Genomic DNA, 14,199 nt, shown 5'->3' with positions numbered 1-14,199 from the left:
AATGTATTTCCACAAAGCAACTGGGTTAAACCTGCCTTTTAAAGACACCCAATTAAAAGTTTAAAATAAACCAAATTCACTCAACTGTCTTTGCAAATCATTGTAGACTGGCTTTTTGAAGAAACTTTCAATAAGATTTTCCATGAGGCAAATGAAGGTTAATAATAGGTGGAAAAACTCCTTTACCCAGAAGTAGAGAACACAAGGACACATATAGCAGATGGCTTTGTGGAAAGCTTTGTTATGTTATTGCTCAAAATTACACCCATTTTCTTTGCTTAGTAAGAGTATAAAATGAAAAGTTGTAAACTTCTCTCTTTGATGGAATGTGTGGCAGATATTATAGGACAGATTTGGAAAGTCAAGAAACCATATAATCCATATTTTTAAGTAAAATTTTATATCCAAGGGAAGGACATTCAAATCTGATTACATATTATATCCTATAAAAAATAATGTCTTAAGACTATTCAGAAGTATTTTATTCTGCCACAACCTTATGTAGTTGGTAATGGCTTATTATCCCACAATAATCAGGGTTAATACTTAGCCATAGAATTTCATTATTGCAAAATTGAGATGCTTGGTATGCATGAGCTTAGCTAATTTTCAACTTTATTAAAACTTGAAAATATGTCTTGCTTCTTCTGTCATTTTCTGAATAATAGGAAACTTCCTCTCTGGCTGCCAGTCTGCCAAAACTTCTTCACATTGGGCAAGTTGCTGGTTTTGGTTTTTAGGGCCTGCAACACACAATTTATAGCCTTAGAGGGTATCTTAAAGTTCAATCCAACTATTAGAAAACCCTAAAAATCTCCTCCCACCCCCAGAAAAAGACACCTGAGTGGCTATATCATTATCAATGTGATTCTTTAAACAGAAACTCAGCAATAAGGAATTTAAAAGGGAGAGTGCATAACTCAATAATATCCTCCTTAAACACTTCTTTTGAAATATATATATATATATATTTGGGGGTGGGTACCAGAGATGAAACTCAGGATCTTGCGCTTGCAAGGCAGGTGTGGCACTACTGAGCTAAATCCTCAGACCTCTTTTAAATTTTTATTAGGGACATAGTCCTCTCTATTTTCTTAGGCATAATCTCTTGATCCAGTTTGCCTTACAACACAAAGAACAATGGGTCTGTCCAATATAAGCAGAGATATACTTAAAAACAAAAATATAGAGGTAGAAAACCCAAGTTGGAAATGAAGACAGAAAATATGAATCAAGGACCAGACACAATCAACTTCCACTCTCTACCACTGAGGTGGGTGGGTGGGTGGTGGCCAGCTGTACGGGATAGGAAGCTATGGAGACAGGAAGATAATGTCTCACAATGGAAGCCAGAGTTGAGGGAAGGAGATAGAATGGACAGAAACCTGCTCAGATGAACTCAGTGTGCAAAGAGAAAGATATAAGGGATAAAGAGGATCCCACATATATCAGAAATGAGGCCCACAAGGGAACGGGGGACCAGTGAGAGATGTGGGGCCCTAAGTCCTAATCCTTTAAAAAGTAAATATTCTTGGAATAGTATGCAGTTCTTAGTTCCTTGCACAAAAAGATTATCTTCATGCCTCAAATCCAAGGTCTAGAAGATCACTTTGGAGGCATGGGGAAAAGGGTTGAAGACGTAGAGGAGGCTGGAATCAGAACCACACCATGGAACCAAATATGAGATTCTCTGTGGGAGATGTGGGGCCATCTCTGTGAGGGCAGTGGAATAGTCACCTGCAGCAGGGGCAAGTCAGCCAAAAGACTCGCATCAACCTCTTCAACAGAGTAGACAAGTTCAACCAGGTGAATGTCAGCCCTGCTCAGCTTGTTGCCAACAAGGTAGAATTTGAGAAGACAGACTGTGAATGCAGGCACAGTCAGACTGGGACCCCAGCTTCCCCCTGGGCCTCTCAGCCCAACTCTGCTCTGCTGCTGCTTCCGTGATGGGTGCGGAGCTCCAGACCTTTTTCAGAGCCCTGCCTCCTGAGGGAGGTTGAGAAGTAGGCCTTGCTCACTCCTGTGTTAGAGCCCAGCACCCCTTTCATTGTCTTGCACATACTGACCATCCTTCTCCACATTTTCTACATGTGCCAAGGGCTCAGCTCCGGCTGCCCCACATTTCCATCTGCCCACAAGCTGGGAGGAGCAGCCCTGAATCCTTAGAGCTCCTCTCGGCTCTCTGTGTGCCATCTTCTGTGGGCAGCACTCCACGTTCACAACAGCACCCTTCATGCATGTGCCGACCACTTTAGTGCCATTTATGCGAAGGGTTCTCATCTCTATTCTCACTTCCTTTCATCTCTCTGGGATCTGAGATAAACCGGGGTTAACTTGGATTCATCAATTCCTTTGCAAGATGGGCTCCGACTCCTTCCTTAGACTGGTATAATCTTCATGGAAATTCCCTAGCAATGGATAATGCTGATATGTGCAACTTTGTAATGCATGGAAAGTTCTATCTTTGACTGATAGAGGAGTAAGAGACTTGGACACATGATAGAGGTAACATATCTGGGTGATGACTATGCATTCATTCAGTATCTATTTCAGCTCTTTGGATGTATGAAATTTATATAGTAAGCTCAAAGTATGTGATTATTTCTTTAAGTATTCCAGCAGTATGGAAATCCCAGCAAGTACAGAGGAAAAAGACCTATGACATTACCTTCGAAAGACAAACTACTCTTAAAATTTTCATTTAACATTCTATCAGATAATGAGTTGGTACAAAGCCAGTGTACAACATCAAATGCCTTACTGTACATACATTGTTCAGTTTTTGCTTGGAGCTCTTTAATTTCATAGCATATATGACTTAAACTGTCTTGGCTGGAGAACCAGTCACCATATTATGTGCCCTAAACTGATATCACCACAAGGTTTATGGGGGTGTATTTGATGATTTGATTGCTCTTAAAATCATCATTCTTTTCTTGGTAAAATCAATAATGAATTAACTTTTATTAAAGAAATTAAAGAATAATGTAATGTTTTATAAAATCAGTAGTGCTGATAGAGTAATTCTTTTATTTGTATCATTCTGTGTCCCTTATAATCATTTTTTGGTTTCTTATTTTTATGTAGCTTCAGTTCATGTGGTTTTGATCATAAATATTCATGATTTACCTTTAGAAAGGAAACTTAATTAAAATAGGTACTAAGTGTATAATTATGAACCTTTATTTCCTTAGTTTCTGTGGCTTTCCTCTCAAGTTTGAGAGCCAAATTTACAAATCTTGTAGATTGTTTTTTCTTGTCATTTCTTTACATCTCCTCCTCTCTACTCCTCTAAACTTCTATCCATGTTTAGAGTCCTCATGTTCATCCCTGAAATACTACAATATTCTCTGGTAGGCATCTGCTCCCATGTCTCCCCACACATGAGGTCAGAATATTTTGTGATGTGCTGCTCTCAATAGTTTGCTCTGGAGTGGAGGCCAAAAGGGTGCCACAGGACCTGTATAAACTCAAGTATGGCTCAGAGTCTTCCATGCCCAAAATTCTCATGTGAACATGAAATTCTGCCTAATACTAAATTCTACACTGAGGTACAATAAATTGAACTTTGGCTCAAAAACTATGCCTTTGGTATGACTATACAATGCTTCCTCCAAGTCCAATTTTATAAAACACCCTGAGACTGAGGGTAGGGTACTGATGTTCCAGAAGTTTCACTAGATGTGAAGGTCAAGGCTCTAGGATTGTGCATCCACTTTCTCCGAACCTCTGAACTCAGTGCCCCCAAAACTCTGAGCAGCCTCAGTTTTTCAAAAAACAAGGGAGTCATAATTCTGTGTTCTGTCTTTGATCAAGGCCATCTGGGAATCTTTTTGATCTGGAGTTACTGGTACATGCATAAACAGTTCATATAAATCTACAATGCTTTCTGTGTATGTATGTATACATATACATATATTTCAATCCTGAAAGACAAACATATCCAAGAAAGTGTGTTGTACCTTAGATATTATGGTTTAAAACCAAGGTAAATACGAACATTAGGTAGTTACAAAGAAATTTATGGGGCGTGCTTTTTATACATTCATTCCATTATAAGTTTTACTTAAATATTAACATTTATTTTTTACAACAATCTATTGGGATAAATATATATCCAAAACTTTTGCTATTCTTATGAATACAGATACAAAGTGCACCTGTGCCCACCTCAGATTCACAGTCAAGAGAGACTTTGGTGGGACCATTGCATGTAACCATCAAACCACAGAGTTTGCAGCCTCTTACGTGGTTAGTTTGTGCACAATCTTGTTTGCTTCCTCTGAGCCTCAACTAAAGCTCATGACAGAGTCCCTGGCACAGCCTCTCAGGCTCATCTACTTCTTCTACATCCCATTATGCTATACAGACTTATTGTGTCGGAAGTTCTTCCAATTATTTCCCAGGAAACAAATTTCCACAATCTTTTCCACAGGCCATTTTCCAACTCTACTATTTTGCTCTTAAAATCTATTCTAGCCTTATTTCCATCTCTACTATTTTGCTTAAAATAGCCCTTCCTTAGTACATTTTAAAATTCAATTACAGCTAGAGCACACCATAAGAGATCTTTATTTCTGTTGTTTCATACTGGATAGTCTATAGTTATTTTGAAATTTATTTGACAGATTTATGCCACATATTCAGTGACCTACATTTTCTGTCCTTAGAAATACAATATTCTTGGTTTTTAGTACTATACATTTGTAGAAAACAGCAAACATTAGCATTCACTATTCAGGATATTTTGATTTTATTACAGCATTCTCAAAAGATCTTATATGATTTGGAATTCACTTGCTATCTATCCTTAATTCCAACCACTCTATGAATTTTACTGTTGTGAACATTTTATGGAAAATTATAAAATACATGGCCTTACATGTCTCACTTTCTATTATATATTATGTGTTCAATGTTCCCTGTTGTATCATGTATCAACACTGTTTTCATAACCAAAAACTACATATGCTGTTATTACATTTTGTTCCCCTATTCACCCACTCTTGGATCATGTTTCTAATTTGAACATTTTGAGTAACAGTGCAAAGTATATTTTTAACAAGTAAAGAGTTATTTACATGAAGTTTTCAGCTTTGAAATTGTCCTAGTTAGGGCCTGGGATTTAGCTCAGTGGTTCTTCTGCCCGCCTTGCAGCGCAAGGTCCTGAGTTCGATTCCTGGTGCCAAAAGAGAAAAACTTGGAAAAAATAAAAAACTTTCTCATGAAATTGTCCTATTTGCTTTTGTTGCTTTTTTCTCTTTTTTTAACCATGATATAAACACCAAGTTTTATTTACCTTTAAATTATTAATAGAAAAAGTATGTTATCCATAAGAAACTGAAGTGAAACTGTAGGAATGATGAACTTCAGATAAATGTTTCTTCAAAAGAAGAGGAATTAGTTCCTAAAAGATTCAAGTTTGGCTTTGTTGTTTCAGAAAGCACTGCTTCTTAGATTTCATCAGTTTTTCCAGATCAGGCCATATTTTCTGAGCCAGGGTATCACTATATCACCCAGCCCTAGCCTAGAACTCCTGGGCTCAGGCAATCTTTCTGCCTCAGCCTCTCCAGTGCCTAGGACTACAGCAGTCCACCACTACAGCAGGCCTTGCTTATGCTTTTGATGTCATATTTGATCCTCATTCTTGATCCCTTTGTTGGCTTTAACAAACCCACAAAGTTTCTGAAATAAATTAAATCAATAGATAAAAAATGCCACACAAATAAAAAGGAATAAAAATCATTTTACTTATCTAAAAGGAAATAGTCAATAGAGTGAAATGGGAGAAAATATTTCCAAATCACATATCTGATAAGGAGTTAATATATAAAGAACTCCTGGGCCGGGGAGTTAGCTCAGTGGTGCTGCAACCTGCCTCACAAGGGCAAGTTCCGGAGTTTGATTCCCCAGTACCAAAAAAAAAAAAGAAGAGGAACTCCTACAGTTCAATGGTAACAGCAGAAAAACCCTACAAATAGCTAAAGTGAAAAATAGGCAATGAGGTAGGGGAAGTGGGAGGGGTAGGGAAAAGGAAAAATATGAGAAAAGGAAAAAATGGAAACAAAGTCTCTGTAAATAGTGAAGGATACAGGCATTGAAGTGAGGGCAGGGGAGTAGGGAAAAAATAAGAACTAAGATACCTCACATAGAGATACAAGTTCCCAATGATGATTGTAACTGTATTATATGCCTGAAATGTATGAATAAACTTAATGAAAAAATAGGCAATGAACTTCAATGTTCATTCTCTAAAGAAGATACCCAAATGCCAACAAGCATGGGAAAAGATGCTTGATATCACTATCACAGTAGGAATTCAAATGGAATTTAGATGATCCCTGCTATTACTTATATCTAGATGTCCCTCCAATGCATCATGCAGTCATCGGTAATATGAGAAAGAAAAATGAGAATAGGTGTGCAAATATCTCTTTGAGATTCTGCTTTGAATTCTTTTGGATACTTACCCAGACTACTGAATGAGCTGGTAATATAAGTTTAATTCTTTGAGGAACTTCCATGCCCTTGTCAATATGGATGTACAGCAACAATGCAAAAGTGTTCCAGTTTCCTTACACCTTCTCCAGTACTTTTTGTTTTTCATTCCTTACTCACTTTTTGAGATTTAGCCAGGCTATTTTACTCCTGTAGAAAATATTTCAGGTGGCCCTCATATCATAGGCATTGGCTGTCGTTAACACTCATCAAGTTGACCTGTCCATAGGTCTAGCTGGTAAATTAAGTTCCAAGTCATCATTATTATAATTTTTGAAACTTGAGAATCAACTCTTTTGGGTTCTCCCACCCCAAGATGCCTCTTCCTTGTCCTCAAACACTGTGACACTTGTCCCAAGTGTTAGATTAAATCAAATTTGTAAAGAACCGAACACGTGGGACCGTGATTCCATCATCCTCATGATTTCATGTTTTACCAGTGTTTGAAAACTCTAACACTGTGCTGTACCTGAGGACATCATGTTCTGATATAATCACAGTCATCTGAATCTATACCAATACTTTATTATATTTTATTATTTCATCATCTCCTAGGACTCTGCCATCATTAACTCACTGTATATGTTCAGACCTACCCTGTTGCTGGTCACAGTCCTCCTGCCATGGTCCTGTTCTCTCAAAGGGGAACCTAAATCCTCCCTGTATCATCTTCTCATGTAACAACAGAAAATCCATGCAGGAATCTCTCCTTTATATCTTTCCCACAGTGGTTGTATTTGGTGGCAATGCATTTGAGAATGGCTCTGGTTTGCCCCAGCTTCATTCCATACATCTCCATCACTGGTACTTGCTGGAACATCAAAATCCCATCCCAAAGTGAAAGAAAATGGAGAGTGAAATGTCTATGGGCACCACTGTTCAAGGATGAAAACATATTTGTGGAAATTACTTCATATAAAAAAGAGGAAAAGATTATTCCTTGGCCAACTTCAAGTAAAACAGCATTTTGTTGTTAGCTTCCCATAATCCTTCATTTTCTAATCTATCTTTCCTTTGCTTTTTATTTCCCAATTTTATATTTAAAACATTTCTTGTGTTTTTATGTGTTTTATTCATCTTTATGAATATTATCAGAAGGTTTAGAGGGGTTCAACAAGGCTGCCAACTGGATGCCATTTTAAATAATAATTGACCAAACTAAGTCTCCCTTCTGAGTCTCATGAGGGTCATGACATTTACACAGATTTTTAAAAAAGGTTTCTACATCATGATATCAACATGTATTTTTCCAAGTCTGCAGCATTTCTGTGATCTCCATTCCTGATAAGCCATAAATGGAAATACTTAAGATAAGTGACCCACATATTTCCCCTCCTGACTTCTAGTTCATGTTCCTCAGTGTGCTTTCCATGAGGGAACACGAGTTAATTATGAACTTTCGAGAGTTCAATCATGGTACAGAAAGCAATAGGCCTTGGGAATTTGTTTATCACTTTTTATTCCTGAGATAGTTGGCAGACCTTTATGAGAAGCTACATCCCTTACATTTTACTCCTTAATGATTCTCCATCATCTCCACTACCACCCTTCCAACATTAGCATTGCATGATATTTGTGACTGCCAATCCTGTTATATAATTTATCAGCTAAGAAACACCTAGCAGATTACTACAGCATGCTCTTGGATATGTCTTGGTGGGTCAAGAAGGTGTGGCCATGGATACTATATATGATCCCTTACCATTCCTTTCTGGTATTGTTCCCCTGCTCTGCTTCCTGGCAATCTTTAACTAAGCATTTTTGCTCCACCATGCCCTTCAGACATGATACTTCTGCCTTGGAGCCTTCCAGCCATGAACAGAATCCCTGAATATGTGTGTAGCATCATAAAACTCTCTTCCTTTAAGTTGTGGTTTGTGGGTAGTGTGTCTCAGTGATGGGAAAGCTGACTAATACAGAAAATTGGTACCAGAGAAGTGGGGTTGTTGCAGTGACTGTACCTTACATAGTGGTTTAAAAGTCTTCAGAATAGTTTTGTGGAAGAAGTTCAGAAAAGTTTGGAGATGTTGACTAAGGAAACCCTAGAATGCTGTAAGCAGAATTTGACAAGTGATTCTATTTGGAGCTCAAAAGTACAGGAAGCTGATAAGAATGTTGACAGTAAAGGCCAGGCTCAAGAAGTTTCAGTTGGGAGCAAAGACTCTATTGGTAGTTAGAGTAGAGGCCATGTGTTACACTCTGGCAAGAAAATGTTTATATTTTTTCCATGGAACATGGAACATCAGCCAAGAAAAGCTAGCTGCAGGCATGAGTGCAGCCAGCCCAATAGAAAGTCATGTAAGATTCAACTGCCAGGAACAAAGGAACAGGGTTTCCCAGGCCTTAACATTTTACCATTGCATTTTTCAGATAGATGTCAGATATGGAGCTACTGAACTTTTTTCCCCCCCTAATGGATTTCCATCTTAATTTAACTCTATTCTTTTCTATGCCCCTTCTTTCTCCTTTCTGCAATGGTAATGTTTACCATGTGCCATTGTACCTTGGGATTACATAACTTGATTTTTATTTTTATAGAGGTATACAGTTAAGACTTTCACTTTAGTCTCAGAAGTGCCTTGAACTTGGACTTTTGAAATTATTGAAACTGCTGAAACTTTGGGGAAAAATTATTATATTTCCAATTGTATGTGAGATAGTCACATGAGTTGGAACTCTGAATTTGCTATTTTCTTTATTTGAAGATTAAGTAGGGAGATGTGTTTGGTTGTAAAGTTGACAAAGGGTAGGTTTTGGCCATTAATTCTGATATGTCAACTTCATTGAATTATGAAATGCCTAAAGATTAGTAAAGCATGCTCCTGGGTTTGTCTGGGTGGGTCGTGGAATTGGGTAATATATATGGCCCCTTGTCCATTCCTCTCTGGTACTGTTCCTCTGTTCTTTTCCTTACTGTCATGAACTAAGCACCTTTGCTCCACTACAGTCTTCTACCATGATGTTTATGCCTTGGAGTCAGCTAACCATGGGCTGAAACCATGAGCCAAATTAAACCTGTCCTCCCTTAAGTCATGAACGTCAGTTTTTTTTGTCTCAGCAACAGGAAAACTAACCAAATCAATGTTAAAAAATTCATACTACAAACACTCATTAGAGACATTTAGATACTTGATATTATAATTTTTTAACTTTTCAGAATCATCTGGACACATTACAAACTTCTCTTCAAATTGGAAGAAAAAATGTAAAAAAAAAGTGCTTCCTAATTTATTCCTTAGAGTTATAGTCTTTTAAACTTGAATGGTCATTGAAATGATGTAGAGTGTATAAAAAGATTAAAATTTCTCAGTTGGACAGTATACACTGAGGTGTCTGCCCATGGCCACCTAGAAATTTACAGAAGAAGAAGGGGGGTAAAATAAAATGGCACAGATCATCATATACAGCTGCTCATTTCTATAATTCATATCCTGGCCCCAACAACATCCATGGATTTTGGAAGGATGTCACTGGATGGCAGAGACAGGGAACTCCCAGTTATAAGCCTTTAGTATCTCAGCTGTGATGTTTAATGAAATGAGAATAGAACCATTGTGTACCTGTCATGGTGTATGTTATGGGCCTATGACTAAGATTTTGCCATCACTGAACCTCTAATGTAATTTCTATCACTCCTTTTTTTTCATAGTTTAAGAATTTGCAATCATAAAAAGGTTGGAAAATAGCTTTCTAGCTTGCATGGTGGTACATGGTTTGTTGTTGATTTTCCTAGTCTAATAGGGTTAGGCTGTACAGATGGTGACAAATAAACACCACCAATTCACATAGCATCCACAAAACTATTAAGGATCGGGACTGTTAACTGAGGAAGATGACCAAAGTAGGATGGGTTAGGGATGGTGCAGCTGATGGGCACTGATGAGGCCATAATTACCAGTCTTTGGGAACACAGAACCCAGAAGGTCTGAGCAAGGGTTTTCAGGGAGCTCTTGCCCACTACCCTCTTTAGAGTTGGTTGGATAAAAGTCGAAGCCTTCTATACTGAGGACATTGCCCCTACTTCTCCCTTCTATGCTGAACTCATCCTGCTTGGAGGTTTAGAATGTATTTCAGAAACAGCAAACTGGCAAATGGTGGAAGCATATTATTTCTTTATAGAAAGAATAAACCCTAGAATGGAATTACTGCAATATTTAGATATTGTGTGTACTTCCTTCTTTATAAAATTTTAAAAGGTCAGATTAAAAAGGGCCACACATTTATGAAGGAATAAGAAATAGTGTTCCCCAGGCTTAAGTAAACACATTGCTATGGATGCTAAGGGAGCACCCCAGAAGTTCCCTTCACAGGATAGGACCACACCCTCTGACATCCCTTTTATGTTGGCACTTCTGGGACACCATCTACAGCGTGTCCATGATCTCCTCCCCCTACAACCCTTTTGCTGTCACAAGAATTTCTGGTCTGTATTGGGAAAGTCTTTTTACCAGTGATGCTTCTAGAGGGCGGTAGTCATGAAGTCGTACAAGTACTTCCCCTTAGAAGGTACAAAAATTGTTCTTAAAGGCAATGCTTTGATATGATCACATTTGTTGATCCTTGGTACTATTTCTTGTGCCATTGGGGTTCTATCCAAAAAGTTCCTGCCCATGCCTGTGTCTTCAGGAGTTTCACCTATTTTATCATCCAGCAGACTTTCAGTTTTAGCATTTAGATCTTTGATCCACTTTTTATAATTTTTTTACTTTTACAAGTACATGTTTGCAGTACATAATGATAACATTCATTGTGGCGAATTGGTACATGTACATAACACATCTAGGTATAATATTAGTAGACAGAACTTCTGTAAATAGTCTGAAACCTACAAAATGTTTTAAAAAATATAAAACCGCTGTCCTTGCTTCTGTAATTTGCTTTGCTTTTCTTGTTTAACAAAACACCCAAGGTTTCACCAGTGAAGCTTACATAGCCCCAGTTTAAAATTAACAAATGCCGGAGGTGCTTAGCTGCATCCCAGGATGAGACCAAATGTTCAAAATGTAACAGTCCCTGAGCTGTAAATCTCTCTGTAAACCATATGGCTATAAAGGTGATAAGATGAAAGGAATGTCACCAGTCCTGCTTTCCTAACTCTGGTCCCCACTCTTGTGGGCTGGAAAAGCTAAAGATAAACATCCTGCAAGAAATTGCAGGCCTGGGGATTTAGCTCAGTTGTTCTGCCATCTGCCTTGCAAGACCAAGCACCCGAGTTCTATCCCTGGCACCAAAAAAAAAAAAAAAATTGCTACATTTGGGTTAACACTGAACTGTCTTGTGACCATGTTTTGTGATGGGAACTGTGGGAACTGGAATGTCTTATCACCTAAAATAAAGTCATGATTGCAAAACTCATATAAAAGGCAGATTTAACCCAGCCCAGGGTTGGTCATTTGGTGCAGCTCTTGGTACAGACCAATCCTTTCCCAGCAAGGTAAACATTTTTTTATTTTACCCACTTCTTGCATTTCTACGTGTCATTTACCAGTTCCTTCTGCAACAATATCTCATCAGAAACACTTTGGTGTGTGTCTCTAAAATATCAGGCCTGGGGCTGGGGATTTAGCTCAGTGGTGCCACTGCCTGCCTTGCAAGTGCAAGGTCCTGAGTTGGATCCCCAGTACCCCCCACAAAAGGACTGCTTTTAAAATAACAACTATATCACACTTAAAAGCACACTAAAAATTAACTATAAATAATCTGTAATGTCAGCTAATACTCAACCAATATTCAAGTTTCTAATTGCTGTACAAAGATCCTAAATTATATAGTTTATTTAAATCTAGATAAGGTCTACATATTATAATTATTTGATATTTATCTTGATTCTTTAAAAAATGTATTTGTGGGGCCAGGTATTTAACTCATGCCTGTCTTGCAAGTACTAGGTCCTGAGTTCAATCTTCAGCACCACAAAAAAATAAAAATAAAATAACATAAAAAATTAAAAAAAATAATAGCAAATAAAAATGTATTTTATGTACTTTTCCCTGGAATTATAATTGTCATTTTATTTGCCCAATTGATCAATTTTTTCTTAATAAGTAGGCATATATTTATTTATTGCTAAATTTTTCACAGGATTCTGGAAGTCTTTTGGTTTAGAAAAATGTTTTGGTATAGTCAATTTCAGGTCTAACATAGGAACTGACAACCTATCTACTCCAGCTGCAGCCAAGAGCCACTGGATAGACTCCATCCTGCACCAACATTGACGTAGTGAAGCACTGGCTTCCCCACCATATTAGTAGTTTCTTGCTTTCACTAAATATAAACAAACGCTAAATTGCTACATTTGGGTTAACACTGAACTGTCTTGTGACCATGTTTTGTGATGGGAACTGTGGGAACTGGAATGTCTTATCACCTAAAATAAAGTCATGATTGCAAAACTCATATAAAAGGCAGATTTAACCCAGCCCAGGGTTGGTCATTTGGTGCAGCTCTTGGTACAGACCAATCCTTTCCCAGCAAGGTAAACATTTTTTTATTTTACCCACTTCTTGCATTTCTACGTGTCATTTACCAGTTCCTTCTGCAACAATATCTCATCAGAAACACTTTGGTGTGTGTCTCTAAAATATCAGGCCTGGGGCTGGGGATTTAGCTCAGTGGTGCCACTGCCTGCCTTGCAAGTGCAAGGTCCTGAGTTGGATCCCCAGTACCCCCCACAAAAGGACTGCTTTTAAAATAACAACTATATCACACTTAAAAGCACACTAAAAATTAACTATAAATAATCTGTAATGTCAGCTAATACTCAACCAATATTCAAGTTTCTAATTGCTGTACAAAGATCCTAAATTATATAGTTTATTTAAATCTAGATAAGGTCTACATATTATAATTATTTGATATTTATCTTGATTCTTTAAAAAATGTATTTGTGGGGCCAGGTATTTAACTCATGCCTGTCTTGCAAGTACTAGGTCCTGAGTTCAATCTTCAGCACCACAAAAAAATAAAAATAAAATAACATAAAAAATTTAAAAAAATAATAGCAAATAAAAATGTATTTTATGTGCTTTTCCCTGGAATTATAATTGTCATTTTATTTGCCCAATTGATCAATTTTTTCTTAATAAGTAGGCATATATTTATTTATTGCTAAATTTTTCACAGGATTCTGGAAGTCTTTTGGTTTAGAAAAATGTTTTGGTATAGTCAATTTCAGGTCTAACATAGGAACTGACAACCTATCTACTCCAGCTGCAGCCAAGAGCCACTGGATAGACTCCATCCTGCACCAACATTGACGTAGTGAAGCACTGGCTTCCCCACCATATTAGTAGTTTCTTGCTTTCACTAAATATAAACAAACGCATGAACCAATGGATGTGTGCATAGGACCAAAATATACTTTAGTACATTTTCTATACCACTGTTTTCCAAACTGGGGATCATGGCTTATGAGTGGATTATAAAATCAGCACCATTGGTTCTGGGTAACATCTTTAAGTTCCAGTGTCCTAGAAATTCTCAGAATGTGTTATACATGGTAAAGATAAGTACTGTTTTGTGGAACTTTAATTTTAATTCCACTGATGTTGTGATTATGCCTATCTGTCTGCATGTGCTCTTCTGGGTTGTTGTAAAATGTAAGAAATGTACCCAACTTGGGCTGGCCAAAGAAGTGTGACAGATCTGTGTTGCTCTGTTCTGACACTTTCTGCACTGTGGACATTTTGGGCTGGGCAAGGC

At 37.6% G+C, this 14,199-nt stretch overlaps 1 protein-coding gene across 1 annotated transcript; it reads right to left on the bottom strand.

The window, feature by feature from the left end:
* Positions 1-650: 650 nt before the first annotated feature.
* On the bottom strand, positions 651-13,782 carry LOC109118272 (glutathione S-transferase A-like). The gene is made up of 8 exons (XM_033763168.1): positions 13,743-13,782; positions 12,658-12,702; positions 9,640-9,691; positions 7,197-7,331; positions 3,780-3,906; positions 2,067-2,229; positions 1,738-1,862; positions 651-743 (listed from the first exon to the last, which is right to left on the bottom strand). Exons 1-8 carry the CDS (start codon positions 13,780-13,782, stop codon positions 651-653), a joined length of 780 nt encoding a protein of 259 aa, XP_033619059.1.
* Between the last annotated feature and the right edge of the window lie 417 nt (positions 13,783-14,199).

Source organism: Fukomys damarensis, unplaced genomic scaffold, assembly GCF_012274545.1.
Source record: "Fukomys damarensis isolate Sample0158 unplaced genomic scaffold, DMR_v1.0_HiC HiC_scaffold_14, whole genome shotgun sequence".
NCBI classification, from domain to species: domain Eukaryota; kingdom Metazoa; phylum Chordata; class Mammalia; order Rodentia; family Bathyergidae; genus Fukomys; species Fukomys damarensis.
The sequence above is the reverse complement of the archived record's forward strand: the minus strand, read 5'-3'. Positions and strand labels throughout refer to the sequence as shown.